The 22,073-nt window shown below is 49.1% G+C and overlaps 1 protein-coding gene across 1 annotated transcript in view; it reads left to right on the top strand.

The window, feature by feature from the left end:
• Positions 1–3,843: 3,843 nt before the first annotated feature.
• The window catches only part of LOC137417756 (SWI/SNF complex subunit SMARCC2), a gene marked incomplete at its 3' end in the record, with an annotated part of 54,521 nt that continues 36,291 nt past the window's right edge, over positions 3,844–22,073 (top strand). Inside the window, 2 exon segments of the mRNA XM_078769445.1 lie at positions 3,844–4,484; positions 15,313–15,447. Coding sequence (XP_078625571.1) covers positions 4,380–4,484; positions 15,313–15,447 — 240 coding nt within the window.

Genomic DNA, 22,073 nt, shown 5'->3' with positions numbered 1-22,073 from the left:
GCTGCTTGCCGCAAACGGGACGCCCATCCGTACGTACGGAAAACGCTGCCTCTCTCTGCGGTTTGGAGGGCAGGTTTTCCGATGGACGTTCGTCACCGCCGACGTGCCCATGGCACTGCTTGGCGCGGACTTCCTGTGCGCTAATGGGCTCCTGGTCGACGTCAAGCGCAGACGGCTTGTCCAGGCCGAGACGTTCAGCTCGCTCGCATGTGCGTTGCCCAGCTCAACGAGCGGCTTGCCAAGCGGCTTGCCGAACGATTCGTTTCCGGCCACGTTGGTCTGTACGCTTCCGGCAGCGGACGCATTCACCCGCCTCCTCGCCGGCTTCCCGGCCCTCACGTGGCCCACCTTCTCGGCGGGGGGCCGTCAAGCACGGGGTGGCCCATCACATCCCCACCGTCGGGCCACCGGTCTACGCCCGGGCACGCCGCCTCGAGCCGACGAAGCTGGCGGTGGCAAAAGCGGAGTTCGCTACCCTGGAGCGACTCGGCATCGTTCGGCACTCAGAGAGCGCTTGGGCGTCGCCGCTGCACATCGTGCCGAAGCCCGGCGGGGGGATGGCGACCGTGCGGGGACTATCGCCGTCTCAATGACGCCACGACTCCCGACCGCTACCCCGTCCCCCACATTCAGGACTTTTCCGCCCGTTTGGCGGGCAGGTCCTTCTTCTCGAAGGTGGACCTCATACGCGGCTACCATCAGGTCCCCGTCAGGCCGGAGGACGTCCCGAAGACGGCGGTCATCACGCCATTCGGACTCTTCGAGTTCCTGCGCATGCCCTTCGGTCTGAAGAATGCGGCTCAGGCGTTCCAGCGACTGATGGACAGCGTCCTGCGCGACTTGGATTTTGTCTACGTCTACCTGGACGATATCCTCGTCGCCAGCGCGTCCCGCGAAGAGCACCTACGCCACCTCCGCACGCTCTTCGAATGCCTGGGCCAGCATGGCCTGATTGTGAACCCCGCAAAGTGCCGGTTCGGCGCCGCCACAATCGATTTTCTGGGGCACCGTGTCACCAGGCACAGAGCCGTCCCCCTGCCGGCCAAGGTGGAGGCGGTGAAGGGGTTTCCACGCCCCCGCACGATCAGAGGGCTGCAGGAGTTCCTGGGCATGGTGAACTTTTACCATCGGTTCCTGCCCCGTATCGCCCAGCTCCTGCGCCCCCTGCACGAAGCTCTCCGAGGTAAGCCGGGCAAAGGCGACGTTACCTGGACCGAGCAGATGGACACGGCGTTCACGGGCGCGAAGCTCGCCTTGGCTAACGCCACCATGCTCGCGCACCCGGCGCCCGATGCACCGATCACCCTCACCACCGACGCCTCGGACTACGCGGTGGGCGCGGTGCACGAGCAATGGGTGCGTGGAGCTTGGCAACCGCTGGCGTTCTTTAGCCGGCAGCTTCGCCCGCCCGAACGCCGTTACAGTACCTTCGACCGCGAGTTGCTCGGACTTCACTTGGCGGTCAGGCACTTCCGCCATCTGCTCGAGGGCCGGGCGTTCACTGCCTTCGTCGACCACAAGCCGCTGATCTTCGCGATGGGCAAGGTCACCGAGCCGTGGTCGGCCCGGCAGCAGCGTCACCTCTCGGCCGTGTCCGAGTACACGACGGACATCCAGCACGTCGCGGGGAAGGACAACCCGGGTGGCGGATTGCCTTTCCCGGGCCGTCGCCCACGCAGTCCACCTCGGCATCGACTATGCCCGGATGGCAGCGGACCAGGCCGCTGACCCCGACGTCCAGGCCTTGCGGACCGCCGTCACGGGCCTCCGCGTCACCGAGGTGCCGTTCGACGGCGCGGGGCGCGGCCCTCTTGTGCGACGTCTCCCTCGGGCGTCCTCGCCCCATTGTGCCCGCGGGCTGGCAGCGCCAGGTGTTTGACGCCATCCACGGCCTGTCCCACCCGGGCGCGAGGGCCTCCCAAAGGCTGATCGCCGACAAGTTCGTCTGGCATGGCCTCCGGAAGGCCGTCCGCGGCTGGGCCAGGACATGCCTCGCGTGCCAGCGCGCCAAGGTGCACCGGCACACCCAGGCCCCGTTGGCCCCGTTCACGGTGCCGGAACGCCGGTTTGACCACGTCCACGTGGACCTGGTGGGACCTCTGCCCCCCTCGCGGGGTTTCACCCACGTCCTCACCATGGTGGACCGCACCACCCGGTGGCCGGAGGCCGTGCCCTTGGCATCGACAACGGCGGCCGATGTCGCGCAGGCTTTCATCGCCACCTGGGTCGCCCGGTTCGGCGCCCCCTCAGACATCTCATCCGACCGCGGCCCCCAGTTCACCTCGGAGCTCTGGGGGGCGGTTGCGCAGGGGCTCGGGGTCCGGCTGCACCGAACCACGGCCTACCACCCCCAGGCTAACGGCCTGTGTGAGCGATTTCACCGCTCATTGAAGGCCGCGCTCCGGGCCACCCTCCGCGACGGCGGCTGGGTCGACAGGCTCCCCTGGGTCCTGCTGGGCCTCCGGACGGCGCCCAAGGAGGACCTGCGCGCATCCGCGGCGGAGTTGGTCTTCGGGCAACCGCTGCGGGTGCCGGGCGAGTTCCTCCCCGACTCCACGGCACCATGGTCCGCGGCACAGCAGCGCTCCGCTCTGCAAGAGACCGCCCAGAGGTTCGCCCCGGTGCCAACGGCATGCCACGGGCACCCACCGACGCACGTCGCCCCGGAGCTTCGCACGGCGGAGTACGTCTTCGTCCGCCACGATGCCCATCGGACACCACTGCGGCCCCCGTACGACGGGCCTTTCCGCGTGCTGGAGACCGGGGCGAAGCACTTCACCCTGGACATCGGCGGTACTCCTGACCGCGTTTCGGTAGACCGCCTCAAGCCGGCCCACCTCGATGTGGACCATCCACCGCCAGTGGCCCGACCCCCACTTCGGGGCCGCCCTCCTGCGGGCGGACCCCCGGCACCGCCCAGCCCCGCCGCCACGCCGCCCCCCGGTCCTGCACCCATCCCAGGAGCAGCCAGGGGCATCCCACCTGGCATCCCTGCACCCCGGACGCCGCCGATCGCCAGGGGGCGCTTCGGCCGGGTCATTCGTCTGCCCCGCAAACTGGCCCTCCAGGTGCGCGGGAATTCTGGGGGGGCGCGTGTGGCGGACACAAAAGCCCACTGGCGTGGTGACATCGTTCCACGCACCAAGTGGGCGGTGGCCACGCCCGAGGGGTAGGCGTGGCCTCATGATATACCCCGGGCGACCAGCCCGGAGGAGGACAGTGTTACAGTGTAGTCTTACAATAAAGACGTTTATATGTTACCGCTTGTCCGCTTCCTCCTTGCTCACAAGCAGCGCGCGTAACGCCGCGCTTTACACACATATATTTGAGGAGGTGAGTGGTATATGGGAATAAAATGAAGGAGTGTCAATTCAAGAACGTGCTCACGCCAACTCACGCATCTCCAAGGTATATTCGCGGGTACACTTCGTTAAAGTTCGTGTCGGGAACTGAGTACAAGCCACGATCGTTCGGGAGCAGCAGCTGCTTAAGATCCCTCACAGATAGTTCTGCCATGTCGTCAAACCAAAACGCACCTGCATTATTCACTGGCTTGCAAACTACGAAAACGCCCATTTGCCACGCAGAGACTGCCTCAATATGCGTGTAGAGGGCGTAAATGTGTGTACAGGGCCGCCTACTGTGCGCGTAGGGACCGCCCACTCTGCGTGGAAGGACCATCCACCCTGCACGTAGGGACTGCCCACTCTGCACGTAGGGACCGCCCACTCTGCACGTCGGGACCATCCACTCTGCGTGAAGGGACCGCCCACTCTGCGCGTAGGGACCGCCCACTCTGCACTTCGGGACCGCCCACTGCACTTCGGGACCGCCCTGATTGTTATTGTTGTTTAAGTTCATTCGCAGGGAGATCAACCGTGGTCTCTGCAGATTTTGTATTGAGCCTCGTACTTCCGTGTCATTTACCGTCGCATAAAATAATGTAAAAATGAAGAGATTTAAGCAAATCATTTTTTTTTACGACGAATCTGCGTTTGCGTACAAGCATTCTTACTTTTTTTCTGTTCGGGTCTGAAATGAAATACCGAGTGAACAGAAAATCGAAAACATTGCTTTCCTTTACCTTTATTATCTGCTATATTTTCTCTGTGTACTAATTATGAGGATTATCAGGCATTCATGGTGTTTCCTTCATTGATGTGTCCGAGCGTTGGTGACACGGACACTCCACGATGGTCCCTGACGTGCTGGTGCTAGTCGAGGTTTGCATGTTTGTGGGGCCGTGTAAGTTCTAGGCCAGATTTGCAGTTGTTGTCTCTCTGGTTTTGTTGTCGAGACAATAAAGATACTTGCATACCAAGAGGGCTGCGTGTAGCTTCCTAATCGGTTCGTCAGGTAAAAACAAAACTGGAGGAAAGATGATACCTGAGAGGCCCCAGCGGGGTGGGCCGGGACCTGCTGCCTTAGATCGACCTGAGAGGTTGGAGGGGATGAGGCCCTGGCTGTCTCGGCATGGAAACAAGGTGAGGCCACGGCGGGCCTATCCGCATCAAACGGTCTTTTTCTTTACAGGTGCGAGGTTCATGGAGGAGCAATAATGAGCGGGTCGGAAAGTGAGTGTGTTCACGACGAAACGACTATTGTAACGTTGTGGTGGTGTCTGCTGGGGAGGGGTGGGGCTAAAGAGTGGGAGATGAGGCTAAATAAAGAGAGGATTGGGGGCCAGGGGGGAAAGAGAGGATTGGGGTGGGGGGGTGATTAAAGAAAGAGAGGATTGGGGTGGGGGGGGGGGTGATTAAAGAAAGAGAGGATTGGGGTGGGGGTGGGGGGGTGATTAAAGAAAGAGAGGATTGGGGTGGGGGGGGGGGGGTGATTAAAGAAAGAGAGGATTGGGGTGGGGGGGGGGGTGATTAAAGAAAGAGAGGATTGGGGTGGGGGGGGGGGGTGATTAAAGAAAGAGAGGATTGGGGTGGGGGGGGGGGTGATTAAAGAAAGAGAGGATTGGGGTGGGGGGGGGGGGGTGATTAAAGAAAGAGAGGATTGGGGTGGGGGGGGGGGTGATTAAAGAAAGAGAGGATTGGGGTGGGGGGGGGGTGATTAAAGAGAGGATTGGGGTGGGGGGGGGGTGATTAAAGAAAGAGAGGATTGGGGTGGGGGGGGGGTGATTAAAGAAAGAGAGGAGTGGGGGGGGGGGGTGATTAAAGAGAGGAGTGGGGGGGGGGGTGATTAAAGAAAGAGAGGAGTGGGGGGGTGATTAAAGAAAGAGAGGAGTGAGGGGGGGGGTGATTAAAGAGAGGAGTGGGGGGGGGGGTGATTAAAGAAAGAGAGGAGTGGGGGTGGTGGGGTGATTAAAGAAAGAGAGGAGTGAGGTTTGGGGGTGGATTGACTAAAGAAAGAAGAGTGGGGGTGACTAAAGAAAGAAGAGTAGGGGTGACTAAAGAAAGGGGAGTGGGGTCGGGGGGGGGGTGATTAAAGAAAGAGAGGAGTGGGGTCAGGGGGGGGGGTGGTGATTAAAGAAAGAGAGGAGTGGGGTAGGGGTGATTATTAATGAAAGAGAGGAGAGGGGGTTGGGGGTGGGTTGACTAAAGAAAGGGGAGTGGGGTCAGGGGCGGGTGATTAAAGAAAGAGAGGAGTGGGGGCGGAGGGGTTGGGGGTGATTAAAGAAAGAGAGGAGTGGGGTCGGGGGGGGGGGGTGATTAAAGAAAGAGAGGAGTGGGGTAGGGGGGGGGGTGATTAAAGAAAGAGAGGAGAGGGGGTTGGGGGTGGGTTGACTAAAAAAAAGAAGAGTGGGGGTGGGGGTGACTAAAGAAAGGGGAGTGGGGTCAGGGGCTGGTGATTGAAGAAAGAAAGGAGTGGGGGTGCAGGGGGGGGGGGGGTGATTAAAGAAAGAGAGGAGTGGGGTCGAGGGGGGGGAGGGGTGATTAAAGAAAGAGGAGGAGGGGGTCACTAAAGAAAGAGAGGTGTGGGGGTTTGGGGTGGCTGGGTGGGGGTCACTAAAGAAAGAGAGGAGTGGGGGGCATGGAGGCAGTCACTAAAGAAAGAGAGGTGTGGGGGTTTGGGGTGGCCGGGTGGGGTCACTAAAGAAAGAGAGGAGTGGGGGGCATGGGAGGGGGTCACTAAAGAAAGAGAGAAGTGGGGGTCACTAAAGAAAGAGGAATTGGTGTTGGGGTGGAGGGTGACTAAACCAAACTAAACTAAACTAAACTAAACTGTTAAACCCAGCAAAGCGTGCCGTTTAGAGCACGATAATTATTTTACGATAATTATTTTACCTCCTGTTTCCCTATCCCCAGTATGTATTGTTCCTTGCTCCTCCGTCAAGGTTAGGACGTGGGCATTAAAATAAGCTCCGTCTGACCGACTGACCCACCGACCACCCGTCCGTGTACTTTTGTGCGTTCGATATTTCAAAAACCGTTGGACATTTATATTTCATATTGCAGATATCTATTCCTTATGACATTATGTCAACCTGATTAAATCACAGCTGTGATTGGCTGAATTATGTTACCATGGCAACTAACTCGGTAACTTGCTTGTGTACCGTAATACGTGATATTTCAAAAATAGGTCAAGATTTAGCTCTCTTATTGCATAGATATATTCCTCATATCACCCAAAAGGCACCTCGAGTATTAGCTCCTTGTTCATGTGTTACCCTAACCCTAACCCTAACCTCCTCCAGCTTGAGTAACCCCTCCCCTCCCCATTAAGCCAATCATGTGAGATGAAACGGCCGCGTGATTGGATGAATAAACCAGCATCCCCGCGGATTATCCGTGCACTCGCCTCAGCTCGGGTATCTTGGTATCAATACCAAGAGTATCAATACCTCCCTCACGTCCTAAAACCTAAAGGATGATTTTGAATCACACACAGAGATATATCGGCTAAATTAAGGTGGGATAGGAGGAAGAGCTGATATTAAAATCAGTGACCAGAAAGGACTGAGAACGTCCAAATATTTTTCATACCTGAAGCGTATTCCATTATCAAGCGACTTTATTACCGCTCGCCAAGCTGCTTCCTTGATTCAACGCTTAACCAAGCGTTCCAAAGGAACGGAGTGCTCGGCACCGCTTATCAACATGGCGGTCGCTATAAAACAACAGGCATTTTAAGGCCATTTTCCCTGCAAGAGCGGGGGTTAGCTTTGCGGTCCCCATGACAATGTTCTCCATTTTGCCCTATTTTCTGCATCTCCTCTTGTTAACCCCCTTGCCCGCATTTCTTCTTCGACCATCTTTAGCCAAGCCTTTCTCGGTCTTCCCCGTCCTCTACTTCCTTCTACATTCATTTCCATCACTCTTCTCAACCAGTCACTTTCATCCTTCCTCAACACATGACCAAACCATCTCAACCTGTTCCTCTTAACAGCATCAATCACAGGCAATATTCCCATAATCTTTCGCAATTCATCATTTGTCTTCCTGTCTCTCAACGATACTCCACACATCCACCGAACCATTCGCATTTCCACCCTTTCCAGCCTTCGTTGCTGCTCTACGTTTATTACCCATGTCTCACTCCCATAAATCATAACACTTCTCACACATGCAGCATACACCTTTCCCTTCAGCTTCAACGACACTCCCCTCCTCGTCAGCACGCCACTCAGTTCCCGAAACTTCTTCCATGCACATCTCACTCGAGCAACCGTTGCCGAGTCTGATCCACCTTCTCCATTCAGCATGTCTCCTAGGTAACAAAATGTTTTCACACCTTCCAGCTTCACGCCATCTCCAAGATCCAACTCAACATTTCTTCCATCTGCAGCTCCCTCTGTGCACACCTTACATTTGAATGTAGCTGCCACACTGGTTAATGACCCTCTCAGACCACTACATTTTTGACGAACCCACTCGGCGCACATTGTACATTGAATGGAATTCACTCCGACACCCTTCCTGCACACAGCACACGGCCACTTCCCAGTTCTTTCCACCTCACCACATGCTTTACCACTTGCCATCACTTTCGTTTTTCCGATATTCACCTTCAGACCTTTTGTGTCCATACATTCCTTCCACTTGTTCATCTTCTCCTTCAGTCCATCCATACTTTCTGCAATCAACACCAGATCATCTGCATACAACTCCCACGGTAAACCCTCCTTTACGTTCTGAGCCAGCACCTCCATCACAGCTACAAATAGTAGTGGATTTAGTACCGACCCCTGATGCACTCCCACCTTCACCTCAAACTCACCACTGTTCCCGTCCTTCGTCCTTACAGCTGTGCGCGCTCTTTTGTACATTGCCATCACTACTCTGATCAACCATTCCTCCACTCCTAACTTCCTCAATGCCCATGTCACTACTTCACGTGGAACCCTATCGAATGCTTTCTCCAGATCAACAAACCCAAGAAACAACTTCTTCCTCTTCTCCATATACTTCTCCTGCAACTGCCTCACAATAAAAAGCACGTCTGTCGTTCCTCTTCCTGGCATAAATCCAAACTGCACTATGGAAACTGTTATTGTGGTACTCTAGCTGATGCTGTCCAGGCCGTCGTTTTCAGTTTAACTCGATCCTCTTGTGACAACAACTTCCCCACACAAATTTATTGTTTCAGCAGTGGCTATAGAGAGTACGAGGAAGAATGGAAGAAAGATAAGGAAATAGGGAGTCAGAAGGGGGAGCCCCATGCCAGCTTATCTATAACCACCTTTAGAGGCCATTTTTCCATGCCATTTAGAGGCCATTTTTTCCATTTTTCCATTTTTCCATGCCAGCTTATCTATGGACCTTCATTTTGGGGTTGGGCGGTTTAAGGGGTTTTGCATTGTATATTTGTAGATTTAAAAGAACTAGACCATCGGCTCTACACTCACCTCACCACATGTCGCGATTGGGGCACAGGCTTGTTTTAACTTAGGATTCGATTGTGCATGACATCATAATGTTAGATTATACTTCCGTAAGGATGTCGGAGGGGCGAGGGGGTTGGGGGGGGAAATATCGCAAGTTGCAAAACGCCTTGGGGAGAGGGGATATTATTTTGTAATGGCATTTATAATATACTGTTGCGAATATGGAATTTGGCCTCCATATCCGCTTGTAAATATTCCCCTATTTCCCCAATACTCCCCAACTATCCCCAATCCCCCATTCCCTAGTCCCATTGTCTGTAAACAACACTCTGTAGAACCGACCTTCCCCTTTTTCCCCCATTAAATGTCGTGCCCAGGTCCACCGCATCTCACGTAGACAACTTTCTGACATCTTGCTAGTTATTCTTAGTCTATGTCAGTTAAGGACTCGTTTCCATTAATTCTGACTCTTCGTTGCACCAGAATGTGATTATATGGCACCAGTAGTGAGTTTAGGACCTTCCCTTACCTCCTCCCATCTTCTTCCCCAAACAACAACAACAACAACAACTACAGCAACAACAACAACAACTACAGCTACAACAACAACTACAACAACGGCGCGCGGGGGGAGTGTGCGTCCTCACACCGGCTCGGTTAGCCGCCATGACCATGCGCTCCACGGGGTTACCACGAAGGGGCTCCCTGTCAGCCCCTCGTCAAGGGTGGAGCCGGTAACCCCCCCGCACGCACCCAATGAGAAGCAACGAGCCGATTCCATCTGGGGCGGAGCTAACGAGCCGAGGGCGTGTCACTCCCCGCCGGATATACGCGGCCACGTACCGGACGTGACGTCAGATGCGCCCCCAGCTTGAGACGACAAGACGCCACCTCGAGCGCTGTGAAACCTCCCGCATCTCTGGACCGGACCGGGTCGATTCTGCCCTGAGCCCAGGTGCACCTGGAGCCATCGACCAACCCGCCTTTCCTTGCCATCAATCCCCGTGTGAGTCAGCCTTTTGTCCCGTTTATCTGTCGTCTGTTGGGGTTAATATAAGAGTGTGTCTAAGTGCCTGTCTTTCTATGATGTCCCTCTTGTAGTTGTAATCTAACCTTCCGCCTTAATATAATCTCCTCCGGAGGTCTTGAGAACCGTATCCCTGGTGTCGTGTCATTTTAATCCCAGCCGTGTGTCTTTTCCTTCATTGATCTAGCGTAGCGCGATTAGTCAACGTTCGGGTATAATCGGGTAACTTGTGCAGACGTGGTCATACCAAACCGCTCGGTAAATAACATCTAAGCCGCGTCTGTAACAATACTATTATCATTAGCGTTGTTATTAGTCCCCTACCGGTGTACACTGGAGGGGACTATAGGTTTGCACGCCGTCCCTCCGTCCGTCAGTCCGTCAGTCCGTCAGTCTGTCAGTCCGTCAGTCCATTCACGCAAAGAATAGTTTTCCGGACTTTTTTCTAAATGCTTAAAGCTAATGATTTCAAGCTTGGCACATGGTTTCCACATGATAAGTTACAGGTCAAGTTCGACCTTCACGACGTTTCGATCATTTTTAACAAAGTTATGGCACTTTGAACTTTGGTAATTCTGATAATTCTGATGATCCTTAACTCAGTGCCATTTTAAGTTTTAATTTCCTTTAAAAACCAATTTCTCTGCAATAATAAGACCAACAACAAAACAACAACAACATGCATTTTAAGGCCATTTTCCCTGCCAGAGCGGGGGTTAGCCTTGCGGTCCCCATGACAATCTTCTCCATCTTGCCCTATTTTCTGCATCTCTCCTTGTTAACCCCCTTGCCCGCATTTCTTCTTCCACCATCTTTGGCCAAGTCTTTCTCGGTCTTCCCCGTCCTCTACTTCCTTCTACATTCATTTCCATCACTCTTCTCAACCAGTCACTTTCATCCTTCCTCAACACATGACCAAACCATCTTAACCTGTTCCTCTTCACAACATCAATCACAGGCTCTATTCCCATCATTTTTCGCAATTCATCATTTGTCTTCCTCTCTCTCAACGATACTCCGCACATCCATCGAACCTTTCGCATTTCCACCCTTTCCAACCTTCGTTGCTGCTCTACGTTCATTACCAATGTCTCGCTCCCATAAATCATAACACTTCTCACACATGCAGCATACACCTTTCCCTTCAGCTTCAACGACACTCCCCTTCTCATCAGCAAGCCACTCAGTTCCCGAAACTTCTTCCATGCACATCTCACTCGAGCAACCGTTGCCGAGTCTGATCCACCTTCTCCATTCAGCATGTCTCCGAGGTAGCAAAATGTTTTCACACCTTCCAGCTTCACGCCGTCTCCAAGATCCAACTCAACATTTCCTCCATCTGCAGCTCCCTCTGTGCACACTTTACATTTGAATGTAGCTGCCACACTGGTTAATGACCCTCTCAGACCACTACATTTTTGATGAACCCACTCAGCGCACATTGTACATTGAATGGAGTTCACTCCGACACCCTTCCTGCACACAGCACACGGCCACTTCCCAGTTCTTTCCACCTCACCACATGCTTTACCACTTGCCATCACCTTCGTCTTTCCGATATTCACCTTCAGACCTTTTGTCTCCATACATTCCTTCCACTTGTTCATCTTTTCCTTCAGTCTATCCATACTTTCCGCAATCAACACCAGATCATCTGCATACAACAACTCCCACGGTAAACCCTCCTTTACGTTCTGAGCCAGCACCTCCATCACAGCTACAAATAGTAGTGGATTTAGTACCGACCCCTGATGCACTCCCACCTTCACCTCAAACTCACCACTGTTCCCGTAATAGGACCGATTGAGATAAAATTTTCACCATATGATGGACTCGGTCTGTAGAATATTTTAATGGTAATTATGACGTCACAGGTCACGTGGTTCGGCCACCATATTGTTTTTCGTGAAAACACGAAAACCCCTTTTTCTCTGCAACGGCTGAACTGATCAAGGCCAAACTTTGCAGGCAAAATCGCATTCCCATGACGAACAAAAAAGTGAGCGAGCATGACGTCATGCGTCACATGGTTTCAGAGTTATGACGTTTTTAAGCATGGACCTTTAAAACCGAGCTCCTCCCTCATTTTTGATCCAATCGAGGGGAAACTTCACAGATCTGTTCAGCATTAAAAATGCCCTTTTGGAATTTGCGATAGGGCACGTGGTTTGGCAGATATCGTTAATTAAACGAAAATATTTAAAAAAATGGATATCTCTTGTTTATGCTCGAGTTCTCCTCAAGCCGCACTGCGCGTCCTCAGCCTCGTCTCGCGAACGTCAAAAGCGTGACACAGCGCGCGCTTTCGGGATGGGCGGGGCCAAGCCGAGCAACATATATATATACACATCGATCATTGATCGTGAACCGGAAAATATAATAAATTACTGATGGTTTCAGAGTTATGACGTTTTTAAGCATGAACCTTTAAAACCGAGCCCCTCCCTCATTTTTGATCCAATCGAGGGGAAACTTCACAAATCTGTTCAGCATGTCAGTCTACTAAAATGTCCTTTTGGAATTTGCGATAGGGCATGTGGTTTGGCAGATATCGTTAATTAAACGAAAATATTTAAAAAAATGGATATCTCTTGAATCGCTCGTACCTCAGACCGTGAGTTGGTAATAATTTATATAATTCACACAGTGCAATACGTGCAGGCCACTCCACGGAGCGACCTTGCGGGCTTATCAACGAGGCGAGGCGTGGCACACGTGTCTCAGCATACCTCAGATCAAGTTTGAAAACCAGCATCAACCGTGCATAAATTTGCATATTCGATCATTTTTGACAAAGTTATGGCACTTTGAACTTTGGTAGGGGACATGTATTGCAGCGCAATACTCAGAATGCTTGTTACTTCTGTTATTAGAAGCGGCCTTGGAAAAAACGCCACGGAAGTGGTAGGAAAGGTCGTGTTATTAACTCTTGTGGGGTATATAAACTACAGTCGATCTTCATTGAGGTCTCTCGACACGATAAGCACAGATTGCCTCACTGATGTCTGGATTCCTCCAAATTTATTTTCGTTTTGTGTTAAACAGCAGTAGCGACTCTTTGCACCAAACACCACGATAAGCTTATAAACGTTAACATAAGAGAGTTAAATCGCTACAACCTCCATCGTGTGACCCTTATTCTCCCTGTCTAGTTTGGTTGTGATTGTATAAGTAACGACCGAATGTGGTGTATTTCGGTCCAACAGACAGACAGACATAAAATTGCGTATTTTAGTATGATTCTGATGAAACGTAGAAGTACAGTAACAATAACAGTATGAACTGCATGTTTCAATGACAGAATTGAAGAAATAGTGACCAATCGTTTTGAATGCAACTACGGCGGCCATTTTTGGGCGTGTTCTGTCCGGGAGGAAGCGGCTAGCTTACCGCTTTCCATGCGGTTGACCCATGTTGGAATGGTTGGCTTGGTAAGCAATAGCAAGCTGCTTGCTAAGGGAAAACACCCCTGACCTGAGGTCCTGAAGTTAGCAGAGATTTTGATGTCCGAGGTGAGCGGAGTCCTTTAAACGCCAACTGATTGAGGTTTTGCCAGTAAAGAAATTTTTTAAATGTTCAACACTTTTTAAGACATTATATAATAGTTTGTACAGTCCGGCTTATCGGGAATCTCATTCCCAAGCAGTCCAACATGGTCTGGTACCCACATCAAGGTCGCCTTCATATCAGTTAAGCATGTAGATGTATAAATCAGGGCCGGGCCTTTATTCGATTTTTAAAATTTATTCTCGAAAGCATTGGGATAGATATTTGGCTTGGCTTGGGCTAATACTCAGGCCAAAGTCTTCCCATGCAATGGAAAATTCTAAAGGAGCAAAAGGGGCTCCACGTGAATGTATACACTACATACCATTCAAGTATCTCACCCAAGAAGACAACCATAGTCCAACATGGCAATTGGTGTATAAATTACGGTGGGTTCTTTATTCTATTTTTAATTCTCAAAAGAAGAATTGGCACAGGCCTTTCTTTCCATGAAGGGGACGAGACCACATAACCAAACTCTCCTCTTTTGGTATCCATGGAAATCTCCATGCATGGCTGGCGGAAATCTCCATGCATGCTTTTTCTGGTCTTCATCAATGATCTCTCTGACTCTCTTGAAAATCCTCTCTATCTCTTTGCTGATGACTCTACTCTCTGTCGCTCCATTCCTCATCCCTCAGATCGGCAGTCTGCAGCCTCCTCACTCTCTGCAGACCTGGACAAAATCACAGACTGGGCAAACAAGTGGAACATGTCTTTCAATCCTGACAAATCTCACACTCTTACGATGTCTCTCAGAAAAGACCGACTGGACAACCCTCCCATCTACTTTCTGAATAATCCTCTCCAAGAAGTTCTGTCACTCAAGCTTTTGGGTCTCACTATCTGCCATGATCTTTCCTGGGAAAACCACATTTCAAATTTGGCCTCCAAAGGCAGTCGCCGACTGGGCATCCTCCGTCGTGCGAAGTCCTTCATTGGCACACCTGAGCTCCTCACCACATACAAGGCTTTCATCCGCAGCTCAATGGAATACTTCTCTTCCCTCTGGGCTGGTGCTCCTGCCTCACACCTAGCTCGTCTTCACGCTGTTGAAACCAAAGCGTTCAGAATCATTGTAATCTCCCGCGATGAAGCTAACTCCAAGGGCCTCTCACTCACTCACCGCAGGCAGGTTGGTGGTCTTTCCGTCTTCTACCGACTCCTCTCTGGCCTTGCCCCCCCCAGCTCTCTCTCTGGGCTCTGTCCCGCAAATATTCCTACAGGTCGCACAAGATCTGCCTGCAACCCTCTTATGGTTAAACTGCCAAAATCAAGACTCTCTGCTCACCTTCACTCCTTCATTCCTCTTTTCTCCCGCCTCTGGAACAAACTCCCTCACTCTCTTCAATCCCACTCCACCCTCCAGGTCTTTAAAACAGCTGATCACCACCATCTCTTATCTTCCCCCATCCAAAACCTTGATCTTTTCTACCCCCGCTAATTTCACCCCAATTCCACTTTTTTGAAATACCAACTTCTGTCCTGGAAGTCCTTGGTGTCCTTGTGTTTTATACTTCTCCCTCCCCGCCCCCCCTTCCCACGCCTCCTCCCCCCAAGCCCTCTCCCTTCCACACATCTCCCTGCTCTCAAATGTTGTGTTTGTGTGCTTCCCCTTCTCTCCCCATCTTGTCTTCCGCTCCCTCTTTTTATATATTTTGTTTGTCTGGTTGATTTGTTTGTGAAGTAAATGTTAGCTCTTTCACGAGCCTCGATTCAGTATAATAAAAAAAATAAAAGGAGCGTATATAGGTGCACAAAGTTGTCCACTTCTATAAAAAGGACATGCTAATATTCCATTGTATAATAATTTGTTATTTAAATGGGCTTATATCTTTTCACCCCCTCTCCCCTATTATTATTTCCTGTTCTCCATGCTTGAATGTGGTCTTAAGTGTAAGTTAAATGTCTTGGCCTTACTTGCACAGTGATCATTCACCCAATATAATTTATTTTACTGCAGCAACAGATTTGGCAGCAGATGCAAAGTGAACCTCCGCCGGTACGCTCTCTGGCAGCATTACTCGTCCAACTCCTGCAGTTCCAGGAGGACACCTGCGGTCGTGATGCCCACCTGACGCCATTTGTGAAGATTCCTGTAAGATTGTGTGTGTGTTTTCTCTGTCTGTCTGTCTGTCTGTCTGTCTGCCTATGCACGTGCCCAATGGGATAGCTTAGGTCTTAGCAGGTATGTGCACTTACCTTTGAGCTGTCTAGCCTGGGCTTGAATCTCGAACAACCTATAAACTGTCACCTTGGTGTTTCACATGCATGTTTCACTTGTGTTTGCCGTCCTTAGAAGGAACATTAAGCCTGAGGACTCGTCTGCCCACACTGGTTGTTGGTGGACGTTATAGATCACTCGGTGTCTTTCAGGACGAGTAGTTGAGATGTTGCTGACACCTTGAACAAATTACATATTCCATCTGAAAGTGCGGGTAGCAAGTGGCCTCGTGTTCTCGGGTGCCGCAAGGCACCAGTTCCACTGCTTGCTATCTTGGAGTGTAGTGGCTGTGCTGGCCGCAACTTTTAAACTTTTAACAAATTCGCATTCTCAGGTGTTCATGTCACATGTAGTTCATATCACTATCCCAATGCCATCTTCAGTTACTATCAGGGCTGTCCATTGCAGTATGTATGAATATATTTAATGACATTTAGATTTGTGAATTCTTGAAAAGATAGCATTTATTTTTCCCAGGAATACAATACTTTTGTGGCATACAATACAATACAAATACAATACTGTGCAAAGATAAATCGTACTTGTAAGTTTGGTACACTTCAAGAGGTGGATGTGTACCCAAATGTGTCACTGTCTCCAGTTTGTATTTCCTGTTTTGTTTGTTGAACAGCAGAAAAACCATCATTACCTCCGTCACCGAAGGTGAATGAATGAATGAATGATCGTTTTAAGGCCATTTTCCCCGCTACAGCGGGGGTTAGCCTTGCGGGCCCCATGACAATCATGGTTCCCTGTTTAAGGCAATGTTTTTATGGCCGGATGCCCTTCCTGACGCCAACCCTTGGTCACGCTCTTACGATGCGCAGGGATACGGTGTGCCTATTCTAAATCGGGGTACACACCGGGATCATTCATCCCAGCAAGCTGGTACTCAATTTGCCGACCTCGGAAGGATGACAGGCTGAGTCAACCCCCCTGGCGTTAATTTAGCGATCGACCGGGATTCGAACCCAGGATCCTAGGATCCCAAGCCGGCACCCTAACCGCTAAGCCAACACCAAGCTCAACACCAACACCAACACTAACGTCACCGAAGGTGGACGGAGGTAATTTTTTTTCAGCCTTGTCTATCTGTTTGTTTGTTTGTGAGCATAATATCTCAAAATTTTGTACGGATTCGGACATGATTGGATTTTGATGAAGATCTGGATCCAGAACTGGGTTTGAGAATTTTTAAAGTGATTATTCACCATTGAGAGACAGCCTGGTGTTGGCTTAACTGTTAGGGTGCTGGCTTGGGATCCTAGGATTCTGATTTCGAATCCCAGTCGATCGTTGACAGGCTGCATACGAAACAACAACAACAGCAACAACAACCATTGAGAGGTCCAAAATTATATATAACATTATATCTCAAAAAGTTGTGGATGAATTCGGATGAAACTTGGTGGACAGCTTGTGTGTATGTGTGTATGATAAGGAAAAATTGATTCAGTTTTGGTGAAGATTCGAATACGGATTTGGATACGAGAATTTTAAAGTGATTCTTCACCATTGAGTGATAGGACCAAAACTATATTCAAAACATTTCAACATATAATTTTATAAAATAACATTTCAATGTATAGCATGATATTTCAAACGTTGTGGATGATTTATGACAAAACTTGATGGATGAGTGGGATAGGCTATAAGAACAAGCCAATTTGATTTTGGTTCAGGTCCGGATTCAGATCTGGCCTATCATTGGGATACAAAACATAAACTGTTCAGCCTGGTGGAGGTATGCGCTCTGCTGAGTGCAGTTATAGTTTGTAAAAGGATTTAAAAGAAAAGGATTTATTCAAATTTGGAATCTCCCACAACAAAGCTGTCTGTCTCTCTGCCCTCTGAACCTACACTTTCACATTGCAGATAGGTCTGTGGTCTCTCTATGTTTTACTGCATCCTTTCTGGTCTTGCACCCTCTGTCCTTCCATGCTCTGACCTCCCATTCACCCCAAAGGTTGCTGCAGGGCGTATGTGGTCTGCCAGTAACCCTATTCTTGTGCATCTCCCCAAATCCAGGCTCACTGTTCACCTCCACTCACTCAATCATTCTTCTTTTCTCTCATCTATGGAACCAACTTCCTCACTCTTTTTTATCTCATTCTCCCCACCAGGGCTTCAAGACAGCTGTCCACCACCATCTTAGGTTGCTCACCTCTTTCCTTTCCAGCTTATGGGTTTCTCCACAATCCCGCACCTTCCTCTTTGTTTTTATGTCTCTGGAGATAAAGTTGCTGGAGGCATTCGTTTTCGGGTTGTCCGTCTGGCTGTCCCCATCTGTCCGATGTCCGTCCATGTGTTCGTCTCTCCTTCATAGCTTTTCATTTCTGCGATAACTTAAGAATGGCTGCAGGCATCTAAGTCAATCTTGGTACAAGTATGTATAATGATGCAAATATGAGCTGATTAGATTATGGGGTCAAAAGGTTAAAGGTCAGAGGTCTTGTTAGGTAAAAATTGTGTTACTGAACTAACTTGTGTACCAGTGATGTGATTTTGACTAAACTTGGTATCAGTATTGTTACGTGTATGGGGGTAGGCAATGAAATACCTTAGTCATGGTAGGATTGTATAGAGGAGTGTGCTCCGAATGTCACGAAGAAGAAACATTCCTGTAATTAAGTCAGGCCCGGATGTCTGAGTAAGCGTTATGTGTCCATGCGAGTGGTGGAGCTATGCTAATTAGTTAGGGTATAAGGGTAGATTTCCTGTGTAAATGCCTCTGTAGTTTTCCCTTTGTTCTTATAACACTTACACCACTAGCCATGAGATCAGCCCCTAAATTAAATAACGCGATCGCCGACCGGATCCGGACACTACCACTGACACCTCCCAGCTCAAATATTCTAGATGGGCGCCAAGAGTGGCCGTGAGGCCATGCCCCAAAGACGGATTGGTTAAAGAACGGAGGAGCGATGCGATGGCGCGGCACGATTGCTGAGAGTGTGACGTCATCGTCGAACATTCCAGTACCAGGAACAAAAAGGCAAAGCGCCGCCATTTTTGTTCTCTCCTGGTCCGTGCTTCGTCGCGAGTAGTCGCATTCTCTCTTGGTCCTGGCTTTCTTCACAAGCGGTCGCACTCTCTCTCTGTGCTGGGCTTCGTCACGAATGGACGCATTTGCATTCCTTGTCTCGCTCTTGGTCCAGGCTCTTGACGCATATGTTCACTCTCTTTGGTGCTGGTTTTGTGACGGCTGCGCTTGGTGCCATCTGTGCGTCAAATATCAGAGCTTTGGGAGTGTGGGACGCTCGAAGGAGGAGGGATTCGGATGCCTCGTGCGGACATGCTGGTTATGGGCGCCACTACACGCCATCTTGTGTGGTTCCCGCGCGGTGGTTCAGGGTTCGGTCAAGGACGCTAGGCGGAGTATCAGCTAACGCACCACACTACGCATTTATTACTTGCAAAATCAAAGATTTTTCAAGTATATTGGTCAGTTGCGTTTGTTGGTCTGTCTGTCTGTCTGTTTGTTTGTTTGTCACCGGCCTACAGGTCACAATTTTCAACCCATCTTCACAAAACTTCACCAAATGGTCGAGTTGGTCATAAGCAAGAAGCCTATTGTTTTTGGGGTCAAAAGGTCAACATAGTCCAAAGGTCACCAACTTTGCCAAATTTCTAAAATCCTCGATTTTCATCCGATTGACTTGAAATTTGAAGAGGACTTGCATATCTGGTCACTGAATTCAACCACCAAGTATTTCTTGAGGTCAACATTGGCCAAAAGGTCAACATAGACCATATTTCTAAAATCCTCAATTTTCATTGAATTGACTTGAAATTTGAAGAGGACTTGCATATCTGGTCACTGAATTCAACCACAAATTATATTTTAGGTGAACATAGGCCAAAAGGTCAAAATAGGCCAAATTTCTAAAATCATCAATTTTCATCCGATTGACTTGAAATTCTAAGAGGATTTACATATATGGTCACTGAATTCAACCACCAACTATTTTTGAGGTGAACATAGGCCAAAAGGTCAACATAGGCCAAGTTTCAAAAATCCTCAATTTTCATCTGATTGACTTGAAAATGGAACAGCATTTGCACATTGAGTCACTAAGTAGGGAAACTAACTTTTTGAGGTCAAAAGGTCAAAGGTCAACTCAAGGTCAACCTTCCAAAATCATTTTTCATCTGAAAAATCATCACTTTTCTTCCTATTGACCCGAGCTTTGATCAAGATTGTTAATTTTAATCTTGATGAAATGGATTTTGCAAGTATCGTGCTCAACATGACGTCTTCTTGTTTTTACTTTCGTTATCCCCCTGTGTCGTGTAATCGAGTCTGAGTGGAGGGTCCCTCAATTTAGGAATTTAGTGTTACCTTTTTATTGTATTGCGCTTATTTTCATTAAACCATTATTTGCTGCATTTTAATTGCTGTATTGTTGATTGGCCTGTCTTGTACGTTTATTTGTTGTGGGGATCGGATAATCCCTGTGCCGTGTCCGTCCGTAGAGGTAAGGACCTCGCTGGCCTCCACTACCCCCCGCGCATGCACAAGGTACCGCCATAGTTGGGTGTACGCCTCGGAGTTAAAGCTCGATTGGTCATCTGTCGCCATGAATTTTTCACTACAGGGTAGACACGACTATATATTATGATGCAAAGATTAACTGATTCGATTTTGGCATCAAGAGGTCAAAAGTCAGCTGTCCCTTTTTATTTTTTTTGTTCCATTTTCCCTTCCACTTCTGTGATTGAGAGTTTGCACCTGTACCCAGCTTGTACAACCCATGTTCTTGCCTTGCTCTCTTTCTTCCCGATGTCCTTTATTCCTTCAAGTCTTCCTCTATTTTGTCTCTTTAGCTCCTCCACGAGCCTCGAGTCTATATATCCAATCCACTTTTTACCATCTGACCTCACCTGTATCAAGTTTACTTGTATAATACTGTTACATTTATAGGGGGTAGGCAATGAAATACCTTAGTCCAGCTAGGATTGTGTAAATTACCATCCTCCGGATGTGGTGTAGCCACTTCCTGTAACTAAGTAGGGTCGGATGTTCGGAGTAAGTGTGACATGTGGCCATACGGAGGGTGGCTCTTGTGCTATGCAGGTAGGGTTTAAGGGTCCCTCTCCCCCTCAGAACCTTTAATTGAGAATAAATGTAACTGAGCTGACATCTAACGTGGGTGGAGGCATATCCATCGACACATTTGCATCAAATTCTTCTTTCTAGTTTTATATCGGCAATGCATTTCAAAGTTGAGATGCTTCCAAGAACTTCCCTCATTGCTTTGAGTTCATGCCAAAATTATTTGTTTGCTGTACCCTTTTCATGTGCAAATATCTTAACAGCCCCCCACACCCCTGGCGTCCCTTTAAAATATGACAATTTGACTTTTTTGCAAACATTGCTATCACCTTACTTAACATCATGCGGAGTTTGAAGGACTTAACACTTCACACGCAATGAGGGAATTTAGACTTTGCTCTGTCCACGCTGTCTCGTATCTGTACCCGCCTGGTTTGTGGTTCTTGAACACACAGCCCCACACTCTATTCTCTCTTTATTTCTTGTCCAACCTTAGTCCAAGCCATTTAGCATTTGACGGGGAAAAAACTGCAACACTACCGATCTCATTAGTATTGATTACCCTCAAGGTACCTTTATAACATACTAAAAGTATAAAGGTCTAAAAATATGGGGTGACTCTCAAATAATGCAATCAAGTTTTCTCCATTTAGCCCCATGTTAAAAGACGTACATATGCCGCATGCTATGATTATTGTCGCTCTCTGAACTTCTATTGCTTATTTTATACACTGGACCTAATCACTAGCACGATATAATAAATAAAGGATATCATACTGTACAATATTGTATATATAAGTGAAGTTTTTACTGTTTTAGTGTCTTATTTAACCACACCCCGTTTTACAAAGACTGCTCACTCCACAGCAAGCGACGGTACATCATTATTTGTTTGTGAACCATATATATCTTAGTTTTTAATCCCATCAATGACATGTATTTAGTATGTTTAGGTCTATTGGCAATAACATACAGTAATAGTATATTCAACTTTTCTATATTTGCAGGTAATCCAACCCTGAAGAATGGCGGCCAATTCGTGTGTGTTCTGCAATGAATCCACCAACAACGATAATCCAGTAGTGACACTTCGTGAAAAGGGAAGTCGGACTATTAATGTTGTTAGTGACCAGCGCAGTGACCCAATACAGACTGTTCCAGGTCAAGTTGTTCATCAAGAATGCCGACGTGTATACTGCAATCCAATAAAGGTAGCACAGAGTATCAGAGATACACACAGACCAGGCCCAAGTGTATCGCTCCGATCAGCAGAGGAAGCCTTCAACTTCAAAGCAGATTGCCTCTTCTGTGGTACAAAGGTGAACTTTGATAACAGGAAACAACAAGGAGATGTCCACTCTATCACATTTACAGAATGTAAAGATAGTCTTCTGCAAAAGTGCTCAACAAGGAACGATGCATGGGCCGATACTGTTCGGGCTCG

Source organism: Myxine glutinosa, unplaced genomic scaffold (assembly GCF_964187855.1).
Source record: "Myxine glutinosa unplaced genomic scaffold, kmMyxGlut1.1 SCAFFOLD_2581, whole genome shotgun sequence".
In the NCBI taxonomy this organism is placed as follows: Eukaryota; Metazoa; Chordata; class Myxini; order Myxiniformes; family Myxinidae; genus Myxine; species Myxine glutinosa.
This window is presented reverse-complemented; position numbering and strand designations above follow the sequence as displayed.